The 19,483-nt window shown below is 29.9% G+C and overlaps 1 protein-coding gene across 1 annotated transcript in view; it reads right to left on the bottom strand.

Moving 5' to 3' along the window:
* Positions 1-1,487: 1,487 nt before the first annotated feature.
* The window catches only part of Tudor-SN (Staphylococcal nuclease domain-containing protein 1), a 63,883-nt gene continuing 45,887 nt past the window's right edge, over positions 1,488-19,483 (bottom strand). The window contains exons 14-17 of the mRNA XM_075374013.1: positions 13,871-14,099; positions 10,030-10,244; positions 6,493-6,699; positions 1,488-2,628 (exon numbers count right to left, since the gene is read on the bottom strand). Of these exons, the coding sequence (XP_075230128.1) occupies positions 2,518-2,628; positions 6,493-6,699; positions 10,030-10,244; positions 13,871-14,099 (762 nt within the window). The 3' untranslated portion in view covers positions 1,488-2,517. The remainder of the gene's footprint in view (positions 2,629-6,492; positions 6,700-10,029; positions 10,245-13,870; positions 14,100-19,483) is intronic.

Genomic DNA, 19,483 nt, shown 5'->3' with positions numbered 1-19,483 from the left:
TCTCAAGAAGATCAACGCAGACGTTAATTTGATTGTCCTTCTGTTCCATTGTGAGGTTTTTTGGCACCACTTTCGCATGTCCAAACCGTCTGTCAAACTTTGATGTACGGTGAAAGTGCTTAAATTAACTGTTCACTCATCATCCTTATTGTTAAACAACGGTCTGATCTCACAAGAACCCTCACACGCTCAACGTTTTCGTCAGATTTTGAAGTTGAACGTCTCCTTGAGCGAGGTGGATCTTCAATATGTTCTCGGCCTTCCAAAAATGATTTGTGCCAGCAGAAAACTTGTGCTGTTGATAAGCAATGTTTCCCATAGGCCTGTTTCAACTTTTCAAAGGTCATGCTCACGGTTTCCCCAAGTTTAACACAAAACTTGATTGCACAACGTTGCTCTAAATTCCGATGCTCGTTTTTTTTTTTGTAACAACAAAAACACAACTTCACTGGTGGCGCTGTCAAAAATAATGTGTTGGCTGAACGGAGTTGAAACTTGTACTGAGCAAGTGGAAGGGATGACAAACCGGTCTAGCACAGACTGGTAGACAAAGATTGCCAGATCGCTCGCAGTGTTACTTTTCTCACACACCTCATATATATATATATATATATACTAGCATGGCTTTGTATGTGATATATTGTTACTTGTGTCAGGGCTTGCTTTGCTCACCCTACCTGTCAAGCCAGGAGGCTCTGCTCCCCCTGAGTTCATTACACTCGTGCATGTGAGAATAATAATGCTGATAAAAAAAAAATTAAAGGATGTTCAATTTATAAAAAGTAACGTGTACTGTAATTTCTTCAGAGCAACAGTTTGGTCAGTACAAGACCCACTAATTGGTTTTTAGATTTTCAGTTGTGGCTTTGCTCACAAAATACATAATAAGAACTACAAACATAAATTACAATAACAATGTTACAAAATCTCGTAGACTGATTCAATAGCGGTAGCAAAAATGTAAAAAAAACAACTTTTTTTTTTACCTTTAAAATAATAAAATTTATAAAACCCAAAAATTGATTTTAGTTATTTATCTGAGCAGTATTAGCAAACCCTCATTGACAGAATATATCTCGTTTAATATAGTCAGAAATGGAAAAAATTTGCAATCACTGTTAAAAATTTTTTTACCTTTCTTCATTCCTGTTGATTGAATTAAAAAAAAAAAAAAAAATAGCTGGGTTTCAAAAAAATTCAATAACCCATTTTAACCCTTTAAACTTGGAATTTCAAAAAATATAGAAATATGTTCTCTATATTTTTTACATCCACATGAAGATTACACAGACCAAAAATCAAGCTGATATCTTCATTCGTTAAACAGAAATAAAAAAAAATAGTAAATTTCATTGTTCAACAGTTGAAATAAAAAAGAAAAAACCATAAAAATTGATAATTTGAAGAGTAGGCTTGAAAAAGTGGGATAGATTAATTGAGTATGTCCTCCTCTTCTTAAAAAGAGAACTAAAATAAAATTAATACAGTTATTTCACTCAACAATATTTATTCAGTCAAAACAGACTCACGAGATCCCAACCCCCACAACGCTCAATGCACTGCAGACAACATAATAGTAATAATAATAATAATAGTAACACAATTTATAATATTTGTAAATACATTGTACAATATATTATGCCATCATAACCTATAAGTATATTTTTTATGCATAGATTTTATTATATAATATATATAAATATAAAATTGAATCTATCGTCATTGTACAAATAGGAATTGAAATACTCTGATAATCAGTCTCTAAATTTAAAAAAAAAAAATTATTAAAAATTTAGTTCATTCGTAAAATACTTAAAATAAAATAAATTAAAAAAAAAAATATATATAGATATAAAATATGAACAACATTTGCTCTTTTTTATAACTGGTTAAAAAGAAAAAAATCCATACAATTTATAATAATATTTTCATAACACTTTTCTTTGTTTTGCAAACAGACAACATGAAAATATGAACACATTAAAATATCAATAACAATTATAATAATAACAATAATAATAATAATAATGCAATAACGATCGTGTATTAAAAACAATGATGAAGCATTTTGGTATGTGTATGTATTGCATATAAACAGATAATTATAATGACAAAAAAATTTACTGAGGGGATGATATCTTTCACATTTTTAACATTATAATTATTATTATTACTGTTATCATATTAATAATATACAATATTTATAAATATAAATAACAGTCTCTTTTCAACAATAGTTGACAATGAGCTCAATATTTTAAATTTAATCTCTATATTTTTCTCAGCCTTAATCACACAAAGATGGCGATAAACAAAAAAGTAACACTGGTCATCGTCCTGCAATGAATTTTTATAAATAAAAATGGATCAAAGAATGAATGGACTAATTACTCCCATTTATTCTTATGTTTTTAGTTTTTTATGTTTTTGTTGGTTTTTTAAGCGTTTTCCATTTATTTATTCACCATTAACCTGTGTGCACCCGCTTTTTAGGTGTGGGGATGAGGTTCATCAAACTCAGCGACCCAAACCGAACTCTTTGTCATCGTCTTCAGTGATGTCACCATAACGCCATAATGCTTTATGACCTTTAAGAGCCTTCTCTTGAGCAGCTTTATATTCTTCAACCTGAAAAAATAATTTATAAATTATAATCTTTCTTAATAGTTTTATGACACGATTATTTTTGGGGGACATTAAAATATTAATTTTAAAACATTGGAGATAAAAAAAAGCTGGTTATTAGCTTTATTTCACATTTGACAAAAATTTGCTTTAGTGGTTTCAGATCAGTTTCTGTCTTCCCACCAATTCACTAAGTTATTGAGCAGTGGAATAAATTTATGGAGAAAATGTCACACTAATGAATCAGACCAAAACCCTAATATAATTTTGATAAAATTAAAATTAATTAGTTTCAAAGATAGTAAGAAAATTATTTTTAGTAAAGGTTCGGCTACATATTTACAAAAGAAAAACACACAATTAAAGTTTATAACAAAAGTTTATCTACCCAATAATTTAGTCAATTTTTTTTTTAATATTCTTTGCTCAATTCAACTGATTGTGAGTGCATTTCATATCTGAAAAGAGTTCTATGTAGTTTCGTAGAATGATCAGAAATTTTTAATTATAAAGTTTTATTAATTAAATCCCCCTCTATGAATCATGAGACCTTGCTGACGGTAAGGGGGCTTGAGTGTTCAGTGATACAGTGTAACTATATCAGAGTTATCTGTTGAGAGCCACACTAAGGAATGATTCTTGAAAGAGGGCAGCAGCTCTTTCAGTCTTCTGAGTACTGCACAGCTGTTTTTTTTTCTAGAAAAATGTTGCTCAACATTTTCATGTAACAAAGATGGAGGTGCCCCTTCCTTGGTAAACTAGTCCCCCATTTGGATCTCTGGGTGGGTGGGGACTGCTAAGGAAGGGTCACCAGAAAATTAAAAAATAACATTCTATGAGTTGGAGCATGTGAATGTTAGAAGTCTGAAAAAGGTAGATAGGTAAGAAAATTTAAAGGTGGAAATGGGTAGGTTAAATGCAGATGTAGTAGGAATTAGCAAGGTTCTACGGGAAGAGGAAAACGACTTTTGGTCAGGTAATTTTAGAATAATTAACTCAGTGTCATACAAAGGGCAGGCAGGAGTAGGTTTTGTAATGAACAAGAAGATAGGGAAGAGAGTAGAGTATTTCAAAAAGCTTAGCAATAGAATCATTGTAATCAGGATAAAATCAAAATCAAAGCTGATAACGATTGTTAACGTCTATATGCCAACAAATGCCCATAATGAGGTACAGTGTGCATACTAAGAAATTGACGAAGTAATTAAAACACATAAAAGGAAATGCAAATTTAATAACAGTTGGGATGGAATGCAAGCATCAGAAAAAGCAAGGCGGGAAATATTATGGGTAAATAACGGTTGAGCAAACGAAATGAAAGAGGGGACAGACTTATTGAGTTTTGCACGAAGTGTAGTTTAATAATTATAAACACCCAGTCTAAAAACCATAATATGCACATGAAAAAGTCTGGCAATAGTGCAAGGTATCATACAGGATTATATCATGTTTAAGCAAAGATTTAGAAATCAACTCGTTGACTGCAAAGCATATCCAGGAGCAGACATTGATAACAACCATAATTTTGTGATAATGAAATATAGATTAGGGTTTAAAAACCTGAAGAAAAGGTGTCACAAGAATTGGTTGAATTTAGAGAAGCTTGAAGTAAAGATTTTGGAGGAGGGCAATGCAAGAGGTCTAGGAAAGAAAAGATAGAAAATATAGTAGAAGAATGCTAAGAAGAAAATTCTGAAATCAGCAGAAGCAAACTTAGGTGGAACAAAGAGAACTGTTAGAAAACCTTGGATATATTGCAGCTGATGGACGAGTGTAGAAAGTAAAAGAATGCTAGTGATGAAGAAAGTGAAAGGACCTAATGATAATTAAGAAATACTATAAATGAAGTGTAAATTAGCGAAAGAAGAGTGGATTAAAGAAAAGTGTTCAGAAGTGGAAATAATCATAGTGGTAAAATAGACTAAGCATATAGAAAAGTTCAGGAGAATTTTCTGATGTATAGATTAAAATCTAATAATGAGTTAACATTACATAATGTGTACATAATGGTACACTGATTTATAATATGAAATAAAAGGTTGACAGGTAGTGGAATATATTGAAGTTATATGGAGAAAATGAATTAGAAACTAGTGTAATAGAAGAAGAGGAAGAGGATGAAAAGGGACATATAATACAAAGATCCGAATTTATTAAATTCAGAGCGCTAACAAATTTGAATGGGACAAAGGCTCCTGGGATAGATAGAATACCTGCAGAATTACTACACAGTGTGATGAAGCGAGAGAGCTTTTACAAACTGGTGTGTAATATCTATGAAAAAGGGGAAATTCTATCAGACTTCAAAAAGAGTGTTATTGTCATGATACCAAGAAAGCAGGAGCAGATAAAGGTGAAGAATAAGAACAATTAGCTTAACTACTTACACATCAAAAATTTTAACTAGAATTCTGTGCAGAAGAATTGAGAGGAGAGTGAAAGAATCTGATTTCAGGAAAAGTATAGGCACAGGGGAAGCAATTTTAGCACTTAGATTAACAGTAGAGGGAAGCTTAAAGAAAAACAAGCCAACACACAAGGCATTTATAGAATTAGAAAAGGCGTTTGACAATATAGACTAGAATAAAATGCTGAGCATATAAAAAAATGTAGGGTTCAAGTATAGATAAGAAGAAAAATTGCTAAAATTTACAGAAACCAAACTACAACAGTAATAATCAAAGAGCATAAGAAAGAAGCGTAATAAATAATAAAGGGAGACACACAAGGATGTTAAAGAACAGCTTAGGTACGGAGTAATAGTGTAAGGTGAAAAAATAAAGATGCTATGATTTGCTGATGATATAGTAATTTTAGCTGAGAGTAAAAAAAAGTTTAGAAGAAACACCGAATGAAATAGATCAAGTCCTATACAAGAACTACAATATGAAAATAAACAAGAACAAAATGAAAGTAACGAAACATAGTATAAATGAAGTATATGAAGGACTGCTGAATATAAAAATAGGATAAGAAAAGAGTATAGAGGTAGAAGAATTTTATTATTTGGGAAGTAGAATTACTGAAGATGGATAAAGCAGGAACAATATAAAATGCTGAATAGCACAGATGAATGCTTTTCAATGAGAAATATAATTTGCTTACATCAAAAATTAATTTATCACCAGGAAAATATTTTTGAAAGAATATGTTTGGAATGTAGCTTTATACGGAAAAGAAACTTGGACGATCAGAGTACCTGAGAATAAAAGATTAGAAGCTCTTGAAATAGGTTGCTATAGGAGAATGTTGAAAATTAGATGGGTGAATAAAGTGGCAAATGAACAGGTGTTGCAGCAAATTGATGAAGAAAAAAGCATTTGGAAAAACACAGCTAAAAGAAGAGCTAGACTTACAGGCCACATCTTACAACATATTGGAATATGTCGCTTTGATATTGGAGGATAGGTAATGGGAAAAATTGTGCAGACAGGTAACATTTGGAATATGTAAAGAAAAGTTTTAGGGATGTAGGATGTATACTGAAATGAAATGACAACTTAAGTTACTTCATGTATTAAAAATTATAATATTTAAGCAATTTAATGTCAAACCTTCCTGAATTTGTTATACTTTGATATTTTTATTAATTAAAAATAAAATACTGGTGTCCGAAGCCCACCATAGATAAATTACACATGTTTTTTACTTCACTATTTAAAAGTTAGAAATTCAATTGCCAGTTTTGCTGATGATACTCAATAATTTATTGGAACACCTGATCAGACATTTCTTATTAATTTATTTCTACATCAAGAATAATATTGAGAAAGAATATAATTCAAAGTGCCTCAAAATGATTAAAAGATTGAAACAATCACTAATTAGGAATAAATCTATAAAAGTCCTACATTACAAATATCTCACCAATTTTTGAAGTCTCTTATCATTACGTTTATCAAGTAGTAGGTAACCCTCTTCTACAAATGGTTTAACAATATCAGTATCTGTTTTCTCTGGATCATAAAGTGTAACAAAAGGCAATCCATTGAACCTGTACTCAACATTTAATAATACTGATCGATTCAACAGATCATCTTTAAGTACATCAATTGCTACTTGTTTATCCTCTGCCTGCAAAAAAAATAAACGTGTAAGTAAATAATAGAGTTAAAATACAGGTAATAAAATCATATTAGATTACAGGAATTAAAAAAATATTATAGTTAAAAACTTTAATTCAAACATAAAATAGTATATAGGAGATAACTTAAGTTTAAACAATGTTTCGAACAGTTATATTGACTACACTGTATATCGATCTCATTTTAGTGACATTTAAAAAAAAATACAAAAAATACATTTAAGGTAAAATTTAAATCAAAATCAAATAATTTCTGTTTGTGTTTCATTACTGCAATAATTTATTCAAGAAATTTTTGAAAAAGTAATTTCTAAATATGGGTGTTTGAGTACTTTAACAATTTCTGTGTGCATACAGGCAATAATTATACTCCTTATAGTATACTCCTTTACACATTAATTTATTATAACACCATTACAGGAGAGCATTTTATTTTTTATGAGTTAGATAATTAAAAAAAGTATAAAAAAAAATTGTGATGAAAATGTGCATGTCAGATGATTTTTGGTGATTAGCTCATAAATAAAAAAAATTGGCAGAACATTCATTTTTTGCTGTTCTAGTAATTTTCCACAGATTTCAAGAATTGTCTTGAAAGAAATTGTAACAAATTGATGATAAAAATCATAAAAGAGTTATGCTACATTGGTGACATCATAGTTAACATGATTTTATGAATAAAGTATTTAGATATCAATTGTACATTATGAAAATGTATAATCATTGGCAGAACCATGTTGAAGAGTAGTTAAAGTATGGCCTTTCTAGAAACAATAAAACTGTTAAAAGATAGATTATTATTATTTTTGAACTGCTAAATACTGAACATGGCTGGCCTTCGTGGCACAAGTGGTAGTGTCTCAGCCTTTCACCCGGAGATCCCAGGTTCGAATCCCGGTCAGGCATTTTTGCATGGCATTTTCACACATGCTAAAAATCATTCATCTCATTCTCTGAAGCAATACTTAACTGAGGACCCGGAGGTTAAAAAAAATACTGAACATGCCTTTATGTACGGGGAATATTCAATAATTAAAGAGACTAACTAATGTAGAAATAAAACAGTTAGAAGGAGGAGTTTTGTACTATCATAACTTTAGGTTGACATCACTGGAATGAGCTGAGAACAGCTGACTGATAAAACCTCAATATTGCATTTGTTTATAACCTCAATACTTCATCTAACGATGGCATGTCTGCTTGAAGTTTCCACATTAATTGAACAACGTTCAGTGATCTGTTTTTTTACTTTCTGAAGATGAAAAACTAGCTAAAATTTTGTCTCAAGTGATTTTACAGTATGGTGAAAGTTGTATGAACCGCGGAAAATTTTATGAGTGGGTAGAAGTTCAAAAACGGTTGAATCTCAGTTATTATCAAGCAACGTTCTGGCTGGCCAGCTGAAGTGTCAACTCCTTCACTTAAAACCCTCATTGACAACATTACTTGTGAAGACCAACGGATTACAGTTGAACATATAGCAAAAACAGTTGCAGTAAGTGTTGGCACAGTTCATAATGTTATCAGTAACAAGCTCAAGTATAGCAAAACAAGTGCAACAAGGTGGGTGCTGAAAGAATTAACCCAACAACACAAGGAAACAAGACTCAAAATGTGTACAAACTTGAAAGAACTCTATGAAAGGGAAGGCGACCCTATTCTAAACAAGATTTTAATGTGTGATGAACCAAGGTTCATCACACATCTCAAAATGGTGAACGCTTACCATTTTGAACCAGTCCAAAAGACAAAGCATGGAATGGAAGCACACCAGCTCACCTGCCCAAAAGAAATTCAGAATGCAAGCATCAATGGGAAAAGTCATATTGATCGTCTTTTGGGATGCCTAAGGTATCATCTTTTGTGATTATTTGGAAAATCAGTGTACAATAAACAGTATCTACTACTCAGACATGCTGATGAAAAAAGTAAAGCCAGCAATGAGAGAAAAACGTTGTGGATCTCAAAGAAATGGTGTGATATTGCTACATGACAATGCTCATCCTCACATCGCCCAGCTGACTCAAGAAACCGTTGGAAAAATGGGTTAGGAGATACTACCACGTCCTCCCTGCAGTCCAGATTTGGCTCCCTTGGATATTCATTTTTTGGTCCACTAGAGGCATTATGTAGAAAAAAGTTCAGCAACAACGAGGTCAAAGAATTTGTAATATTTAAGAGTTTTAGGGATATTATTTGCTCCGGGCAACCTCTCCATGGCCTAAATCCCCCTTGGTATTCCCCAAGTTGGTCTTTGCATCGGTTGTATATGATTCTCGACAGGATTTTGTATGTGCAATCCAGGAGAGATATGCCTCTGTAGTTTTCAGGATTAGTTTTATCCCCTTTTTATGTAATGGATGGATGAGGGCTGTGGTCCAGTGTTCTGGAAGTTTTTCTTCGTTCCATATTTTCACGAGGCATAGATGTAGGGAAGTTTTGACTGAATAAACTGATGAGTGTTTCCAGAGTTCTGCGAAAAGCTGGTCTTCTCCGCTTGCTTTGTAGTTTTTTATTTCATTTAAGGCTGCGAGAACTTCTTGAATTGTTGGCAGGTTGATATTTACTGGTGAAGTTTTAACTGGAGTTTCAGTGTCAATCTCAAAAAGCTCTGGGGGGTCGTCACAGTTGAGGAGTCTATTGAAGGTTTCTGCCAAAATTTCAGCATTTTCTTTATTGGTGTGGGCCATATTTCCTTTTTTTCCTCTCAGCATAAGGGTGGGTGGTTCATATCTTTGAAGAGCCTGACCAAAAATTTTATAATAGTCTCGGAAATTAGTTTTCTTGGAACTTTCTTCTATTTGCTGAATCAAGTTTTTTTGGGCTTGTCGTTTGGTTCCTCTTATAATTTTCTGAGTTATTTTCCTTTGTATGGTGAATTCATGGTTAGATTCTTCAGTTTTCTGGGTTTGGTGGTTGATCCAAGCCCGGTGTCGGTCTTTGACTGCTTTGTCACATTCTTCATTCCACCATTGGTGTTTTTTTCTTGGGTTTATAGGGGCTAGTTCTTCAGCTATTTCTTTCAGTTGGGATGTCCCTCGTATAATTATATAAAAAATCAGTACCTAAAATGATTTATGAATCAATTGGTGTTTTCGATTAACAATTTGTTTGTATAATAATTTCTTTCATAGTTCATTTTCCAAGTTTCACCTATTTAATGAATAAATTACCAGCTCTTCCTAGTCAGTACATGCAATTCTACATGATTAAGTAATTTCATTTCATAAAATTTAAACAACAGGTAATATATTAAGGCTTTATATATGTATATATTTAATGGCTATCATTTAAATTTAAACAAATTATTATATACTTACATCACCACCAAATTTGACAAATGCCAGACCATATTCAACAGCAAATGGTTTTTCTGAAGCAAAATCAGCAGGAAGAGCAGCACACAAAGTAGATGGTATTTCATCTCTATTCCCATAATCAATATAAAACACTTTAACTTTGTTGCCAGTAACTTTTTCAACTCTGGCTCTGTACCACTGGTCATCCATGGCAAATTTTGCAGCACAAACATCTCCTAAAATGTTAAAGAAAAATTAACAAAGGTTAGTTGATAGAATAAAATAATAACTTTAAGGTAGATTAGAGATTAAAAATTTCCACTAGTGTTTAGTAAAATACCTATCTACTGTATACAAAGTCGCTTTAAACAAAAAGGAACTCCTAAATATTTACAAGCGTAACATATAGGGAAGAAAAAATATATTAAAAAATAACAAAAAAGTATTTGAGATTGTGTATAAGTAAACAGTTAAAAGATGAGCTGAAACTGTTTAAACTTCAGTTTTAACAAAATTAATAAAGAAAAATTGAGCTGTATTTTTACAACCTAATAAATGATGGTGTTAGATACTTCTTTTGGTTCCAATGTCATACATTACTGGGTCTCATTTAATGCTAAAATATTCTCTTATCTTACTAATAATACACTCTTAATAAGAACCAGAACAATACAGTGTGCAATTTTAGTTCTTACAGTTAATTCTGAGGAATTTCATTATATTTTTACCACAAGAGTAATTATCTCTCACTTTTCCCTATTTTCTGATTTTTTTCTGGATTGATTTACTCAACATCACATAACTAATTTTTAAATCACTTGTTGAATATCTGTTAATCTCCTAAAAACATGTTATCTGGAAACCACACACATTATGATCCTTCATCTTTATATCATTCAAGATTAGGGATGAGCAAATAGCGCCAAACTCCACTTCTCCGGCAAACCAATCAGTTGATATGCATATTTTATTTTCTTAACTGCTTTCAGATTTTTTATTTAATCTTCTATATTTTCAACCGACTGTTTTTTTTAACATTCTACTAGTTTACTCCTTTTAATTAGTTGAGTGGAATTTAGCTCTTAGCAACCAGAGATAATAATAATACACTTCTGATAATGAAATTCATTTTCCTGTCTTTCTAGAGATCAGGTCAACATTTCGTTTAGATCAGAACAAACTATAACTATTTAATTATAAACGTAGAATAATTATTAATTATAATAATTAATAATTATTATAATAATTATAATAATAATTTAAAATTAATAATAAAGATAATAAAAATAAATTGAGAAATCAATTTGATAATATAATAAACATAAATATACAAATGAGTATTTTAATATTTATAAAAACATAAAAATAAACTAATACACAATATTGCCTTTATCATTAAATTAGATAAAACAAACTCCAGTAATTGTTCACAATATATATATATATTTTGATAAAATAAATTCATAAAAGATAATAATTTTATAAAAATAAAAGATCCTACAAATAAAATCAAAAAAGAAACTGCTTTAATGAATAAAAAAGGTAAACATATTTTTAAAGACAATTACATTGAACAAAATTTTAAATTCACTAATACTGGAGCTCCTACATTAAAAGCATTACCAAAGATTTACAAATACCGACATGCCTATACGTCCACTTTTTAATTACATTAATTCAGCAACATACAAATTAAGTAAATTTTTATCAAATACGTTAAAAGAATATATTAAAATTGAATATAAATATAATTAAAAAATAGCTATGAATTGATAAATATTCTTGATAATATCAATATAAACAAAAATATTAAACTTATGACACTTGATGTAAAAGATATGTATGCAAATATTGATATAAATATGACTGTAATTATATGACAACTATTATTATATGACTTATAATTATATACCAATTTCATACAAGAAATAAATGATTTATTAAAATTATGCCTTAAATATAATTATTTTAAGTTCAATAATAAATTCTATCAACAGGAGAAAGGGAGTGCCATGGGATTACCACTTTTGGAAATTCTGGCAGACATTTTTATGAATAATTTTGATAATACAATTCTACAAACATCAAATTATACTATTTAAAAAGATATGTGAATGATATTTTGATCATATTTAATCAAAAAACTAATAATGAAGAAAATATTATAGTTAATGAAATCAACTCATTAGATGAAAATATTAAATTCATTATGAATCAAGAAATTAACAATAACATCGATTTTTTAAGTATAATAATTAATAAAAATCTCAATAATAATAAATTGGACATAAATGTTTATTATATAGGAAGCCAACCCAACACGATACCATAATACACTGTAATTTTTTTCATCCATGGAACCAGAAAATAGCTGCATTCAATTCATTTATTTACAGAGCAATTAAATATCTCAATCACAATACAATAAAATTAAATAATATTAAACACATTGTGCCGCATCGAATGGATATAATAATAATTTAATACTTCAAATTAAAAAATAAATTACATATAAGAGAAAAAATAAAACAACTCTGGAAACAAATATGTAAAACTAGAATATAATTTAAATTACAGAAAATTCAATAAAATATATAAATTATTTAATCTAAAAACAGTAAATAAAACTAATAATAAAATAAAAAATTACATTAATAATAAAGATCTAACTAAAACTCAAATAAATGATAATAAATATGATTTGAACGGACAGGTAGCATACAGGCTAAAATATTTATGACTCAAATAAATTTATGGAAGTATTGGATTATTCTAATAATTATTATAACACTTTTAATCTCAAAAACTTCCATATACAATAATAACAAATTAATAAATGAACAAGTTAAGTTTGATGGTGATATTTTGTACAGATAATGAACAATAATATAATTAAGTTGGCTAAACTGATTCCACAATTTACAGAGCTAATAACAATTAAGAAACTATTACAATAATTAATTAGACTTAAACTTTAACTTTTGACGAATAAAATGACGATCAATTGTTATATATATAATTCAATTATGGTAATTTTATAATTTTAATCATAATTATATTCCTCTTGATGGCAGAACAGCCAAAAGTGCTTGTAAAAAATAAACTGGAATTTAGTAAGCTGTTTTTTGTAATGATATATAATAGAATAAACTATTTTGATCGCTGATTTTGGCATAGGGAAAGTAGGAGACAAATTCTTTCCAAACCGACAGAGAGTCAAGTGGAAATCGAAATGGGTGATAGAAATAGAATGTTCAATAGAAACAGAACAGATTATAATAAAATTTGGTGAAAGTTTCTCGGTGATAAAAATTGGTAAAATAATAGAATTCTTCTCTATTGGTATAAACTTCATTATACAAGTATAAACTATAATAAAATTTAATATACTACTGAGATCTAATTATTTATTATGCTATAAATGATGGACTGGGAATAAAACCGTAGAGCACCAAAATTTTATGGTATCAATAGTCAATACATTTGGCACAGAAAGAAAGCACCGACAGTAAATATAAATCATAAAGTGTACATCTCCTTCAAATTAAATCCTTACTGAAGGTAATATAATTCTCGAATAAGTTAGAATTCTTTTTTTTTTTTTTATAAAACAGTATAGCATTAAAACAATTTTTTTTCTTTTAATAAGAAATTTTCTAATTTATATCCAAATCAACACCAGATAATTGAAATAGAAATATAATACAAGATAAATAGATAGAAACTAAGATATATATAATGTATCAAGATAAAAAGATTATCGCAGAGCATACTAAATCGAGAAGCACAAGAAAACAGTCAAATAACTGTTAAAAAAATACATAATCAATAGTAAAATTGTTGGAGTAAAACTGGAACTCACCTTTTTTTGGTGTGTAAGCACCTATTGTAACATTAGCCAACTCTAATCTCATTTTAGCTAACATTGATTCCAATTTAGGACCTTGATCTTCGAGCTGGATAAAAATATGTAGTTCTTCAGTGATTTCAATTACAAACACCTTTTGATGGTTAACTTTCCTTTCTGTTATCATTTCTTCTTCATCCTTCTGCTTATCTTTATCCTCCTCTTCTACAAAATTTTTCCATCTCTAAAATGAATCGAAAAGACCTTCAATAAGAATAAATATAATTTACATAACTTATTAATTACATATAAACACGTAAGATAAAATCGATAGAAATAAAAACAGATTCTTACTACTAATATAAATATATGATACAAAAATATAAAGAAAGCTTAAAATGATATTGTATATTAATCAATGGAATCAAATGTTATCAATTAATCAAAATATTATCACTAAATCTTTTACATGTTGTATTCATCTCATTTTGGCAATAAAAATATTCCATCTATTATTAACAGTACTGGCAATTTATAGAATCTACACACTTATGTCATAATGCAATACAATCCCTCAGTAAAAAAAAAATTGACAGTGGATCCAATAATTTTTGTTGTTTCAGAAGTTATAAAACAAGCAACAGTTATTTTTAACAGATTCTCCAGAGATATAATATTTAAAAACACTTTGACCTCTTCTAACATATTTTTTGGAATTACAATTCCAAATTCATTTTATATTAATAAAGAAAACTGAATATACTTTATCTAAATGCACACAGTAAATGATGTAGACATATAATATATATAGCCTTCAAACATTAGCGAAGAAGTTACGAGTTTCATATGTTATATTTATTAACAAAATCTTAAAATATTGTTAAACTTGCAGAATATTTTTTTCTCCTCAATTATTTCAGTATATTTAGTGATATTAAAATAAACCTAATTACAAAACAATACTATTCAATGCTTCTTTAAATTTTTTGACTACTTACTTTAAATTGGCACAAAAAAAAGATCAACTTGATAATCACCCTAACTTGACAGATGTAAAATCTAATCTTATAGAAGCAATATTTTTTTAATAATTTTAGTATAATTTTTTTAAAGTTTTCTTTATTATTTTTTAAATTAAAAAAAAATAATAATAATAATAATAATAAAACAGAAAAGAAAGCAGTGTTGATAAAAAAATCTAAAGAAATGACATTAAACATGTTCTAAGACATGAAATACCAAAATATGTATATTTTTCTCAAATTTTCCATTTACTTATCTTTAAAATTTAAACTAAAATACTTTGAATATTATGAGTATGACATCAAATAATGATGGAAACAAATAAAAAATGTCAAATGGCTGTGCAGTTTCCATTAAAAAAGGGTTAGTGGATAACTGTAAAAAACAAAATTTAAAGATATTGAAGAAGTATTATTAAAAAATTATACATCTATTTAAAAATATTTTATTATTTTTAACTTTTTAAATGCTTAAAAATGTGGATATGCAAAACATGTACTAATTTTTTAAATAAATATATATAAAAATAGCTTTACACTAACAATTTTCTTGAATTTTATGTGAAAATAATTTGAACATATAAGTAACATATACATCACTACACTGTTGGTAAAGCAATAACAATGAAAACACTTAACAGGACCACACTTCCTTAACAACAAATATAATTAAAATTGGTAAACTGGTGGTGAGTAAAGCTTTTACGTATGTAAAAGAAATTATAAATAGGTCAAATAGAAAAAAATTTCTGTTTTATTTTAAGTCCATTAAAGGACGAAATGATTTTGCAACGATTTTAAAACCTTCTCCAAATAGAAAATCTTATTTTCTTAAAATCGTTCGGGCCTCCACGAGGTTCGTCTGAGAGCTTATGGAGAACTGGAAATATTCATAAATGAACTAAATCGAAATCAAACCTCTTTGGCTAAACTCCAAAGTTGTAAACTTGTGGGCTTGCCCACAACACAGGAAAGAAACATCCTAGAAAGTTCACAGTATGGAAAGTTCTTTTATTACTAACTATATCCCTTTTGGTAATAACCAGAGAAGTTCACCATCGGATTGGGGAGGTGGACATATAAGAGAAACTTCTAAAGACGAATCTGAGCGTCAGAATACACCCAAAAAACAAACAGTTAAAACAAAACAGTTCTACTACTTTGCGACATTAAACATTAATTCACTAATGAAAACAGGGAAACTCAAAAACCTCACAAACATACTAGAACAGCAGAAAATAGTAATATTAGCATTACAAGAAATGAGAAATACCACACAAGAACACTACGAATCACAAGGGTTCAGAATCAACCAAGGAATTCCTGTCAAAAAGTCATGAAAAATGTCCCGCAGTTTGGAACAGGTTTCATCGTCAAAAATACAATACTCGATTCAGTCATAGATTTTCAAGCGTACTCAGACCGAATCGCAACATTAACGATAAAATCAGCAAACAAATTCTACACACTAATCAACGCACATGCACCAACAAACATTAAAAACAGGACTAATCCTAAGGAAGTGGAAAACTTCTGGAACCTATTGGACCAGATAACTACCAAAATAAACAAAAGGCACATCAAAATTCTATTAGGGGATTTCAATGCACAGTTGGGAAAGGAAAAGATACCACCAAGATATCATTGGTAAATGGCCTGTACAGAAAAGAACAAACGCAAATGGCCAAAGACTGGTGGATCACTACAAAGAAATCACTACCTTTTATCTTAATTCATTAGACTACCCAGAAAAGCCAAAAGAATGAAAACCTAGAAAAGTCCCAACTGGAAACTAGTAGAGTTTCAATTCAACCATGTCTATATGGAAAAAATTCACACAAAGAGATCTACAATGTAAAAGTGATGAGAGGTTTGGAAGTATACACAGATCATTATTTAATCAAAATTAAAATCAAAATGACACCACAGAGAAAATCTGCAAGGGACAAAAGATTTAAAAAGCAATATGACCAGAATAAAATTACAGGAAATGTCACATACACCGTAAAAACAGACCAACTAGGGACTGAAAACAAACTAGAAGCCCTGGTGGAAAACTAAAAGAAATAGCATCAGAAATTGCACCGCCAGATAAAAAAAGGAAACACCAGTGGTGGAACATTATCTGTGATCAAGCACTGGCAAACAGACACAAGGCTTGGTTGATCTTCCAATCAAGAAAGACAGAAGAGAACGAACAAAAACTAAGAGTGCAAAGAAAACTCGCACAAAAAATAATCCGAAATCAAAAGAGGGAGTATCACAAGAAATTACTAGAACAGATTGAGGAAGACTTCCATAAAAATAATACAAGACAATATTACAAAAACTTTAAACTGAATAACACTACATTTAATGCAGCAACACTAATGTTAAGAAATTCAGAAGGAAATCTGGCACTCACTGATAAAGAAAATGCCAACATCATGAGAGAAAGCTTTAGAAAACTTCTGAATTGTGAAGAACCAAAAGAACTTCTGGAAGTAAACACAAATACCCAGATTAAAACATCAAGAGAAAACATCCTTCCACCAACATTAGCAGAAGTAAAGATAGCTCTGAAGCAAATGAAAAACAACAAAGCAAGTGGAGAAAATTTCCTGACTGCAGAATTATGGAAAACGCGTCAGAAAAAATACACAGAAATCTCCACAAAGAAATGGTAAAAATATGGCACAAAGAGGAATTTCCAGAAGAATGGAAAACCGCAATATCCACCCTTTACATAAAAAAGGTGATAAAACCAACCCTGACAACTATAGGGGAATTTCCTTACTAGATTGCACTTATAAAATTCTATTAAAAATAATTTACAACAGAATCAAAGACCCACTGGAACAAGAACTAGGGAAATACCAAAGGGGATTTAGACCATGGCGAGGCTGCCCAGAACAAATTCTAAATTTAAAATTAATTATAGGGTATCATAAACTAAGGAATAAACAACTGGTAGTGACTTTTATTGATTTCAAGAAAGCATATGATTGTGCACATCGAGAATCCCTGCTAAAAATCCTGAGAAATTTAGGGCTTCACCCAAAACTAGTCAAAATCATTGGACTAACACTAACGGATACCAAATCCAAGGTTAAATTCAGGGGAGAAATATCTGATCCATTCGACATCAAAACAGGACTGTCACCGCTTTTATTCAACTGTGTCCTAGAATTTATAATATGGGATTGGTAAAAATGAAATAAAGACAACGTTAAAATAGGAAAAGGTATCTCAGTAAATTGCCTAGGCTTTGCGGACGATTTAGCCCTACTATCCCAAAATATAAGAGGCCAGATACCAACTGTCAACACTGGAAGAGATTGCAGGAAAAATTGGTCTAAAAATTTCATACGAAAAAACCAAAATTATGGTGAGACCCACTATGCATAAGCAAAGAAAAAATAAATAATGACATAGAACTAGTAGAAAACTTTAAATATTTGGGGGAAAACATCACACACAACCTCCAAGAAAATCCAAACTGGAATGAAAGAATAAATAAACTCATAAGCCACAATAAAAACACAAAACATCTATAACAAAAAAATGCATGTCCATAAACACAAAATTAAGACATTATAACTCAGTTATCCGACCAGAAATACTTTACGGATGCGAAACCATATTTGGATCATACCAGACAAGGTTTACCGACAAACTGGAAAAAATTGAAAGACAGATTCTACGACGATGCATCGGGGAAAACATTAAAAAAGACTGGATTTGGAGAATTATTCCAAAAGAAGAGATTTACAAAACGATCATCCCGATAACTAATAAATTTAGAAAGAAGAGAATTTCCTTTCTATGACATATTTTCAGAATGGAAGAGACCAGACTTATCAGACGGATAATCAAACGTTTCTGTAACAAGAAAAGCAGACCGAACTGGTTATACGAAGTACAGAAAGACATGGAGGAATTAAGACATAACCCGTGAAAACCTAAAAACAAAAACCGGAAACTATGAGAAATTAAAAAATAAAGAAACAAGATTCCTATCAAAACCCAAGAAAACAATAAGCCGGGTGAACTCTGAACAAGAAAGGGCAAGATCTGAGACCCTTAGAAATTACTGGCAAAAAAGAAAAGCTGAAAAACAACAAATCAGCAAGAAAAGAAGAACTTGCCAAAAAAAAAGAAAAAACTCCATTAAAATGTGGTTAAATTAAATTTTTTAAGGAAAAATAAATGAAAATGTATAGGTAGATAATTCCCTATTTTTTTTTTCATTATTAATAAAAGTATTAGGAGGTCTACCCTTTTGTGGTAGGCGCCTCGACCAAATTTAATTTAGGATTTGAGTCCTCATTACAAAAAGAGTCCATGGACAAACTCACAGGCAAAGCCATGTCCTCATTACATGCTACCAACTGGTGATGTAGTTAACAAAACTCCATCTACCTGATACTTATTAGGGAAGAAGAGATGAGGGTTAAAGTAAGAGGAAAGAGACAGGGAGATGATGATCAAATTACATAAGGATATTTCTCGGCAGATCAAGCAGGAAGTTTACAGATTTCTCAGGATAATTTTTAGATACTTCATATAAATATAATTTTTACTTATTATAATATTATAAATTTTAATGCAATCCTTAGAAATATTT

This window comes from Lycorma delicatula, chromosome 8 (assembly GCF_047948215.1).
Source record: "Lycorma delicatula isolate Av1 chromosome 8, ASM4794821v1, whole genome shotgun sequence".
Lineage (NCBI taxonomy): Eukaryota > Metazoa > Arthropoda > Insecta > Hemiptera > Fulgoridae > Lycorma > Lycorma delicatula.
The sequence above is the reverse complement of the archived record's forward strand: the minus strand, read 5'-3'. Positions and strand labels throughout refer to the sequence as shown.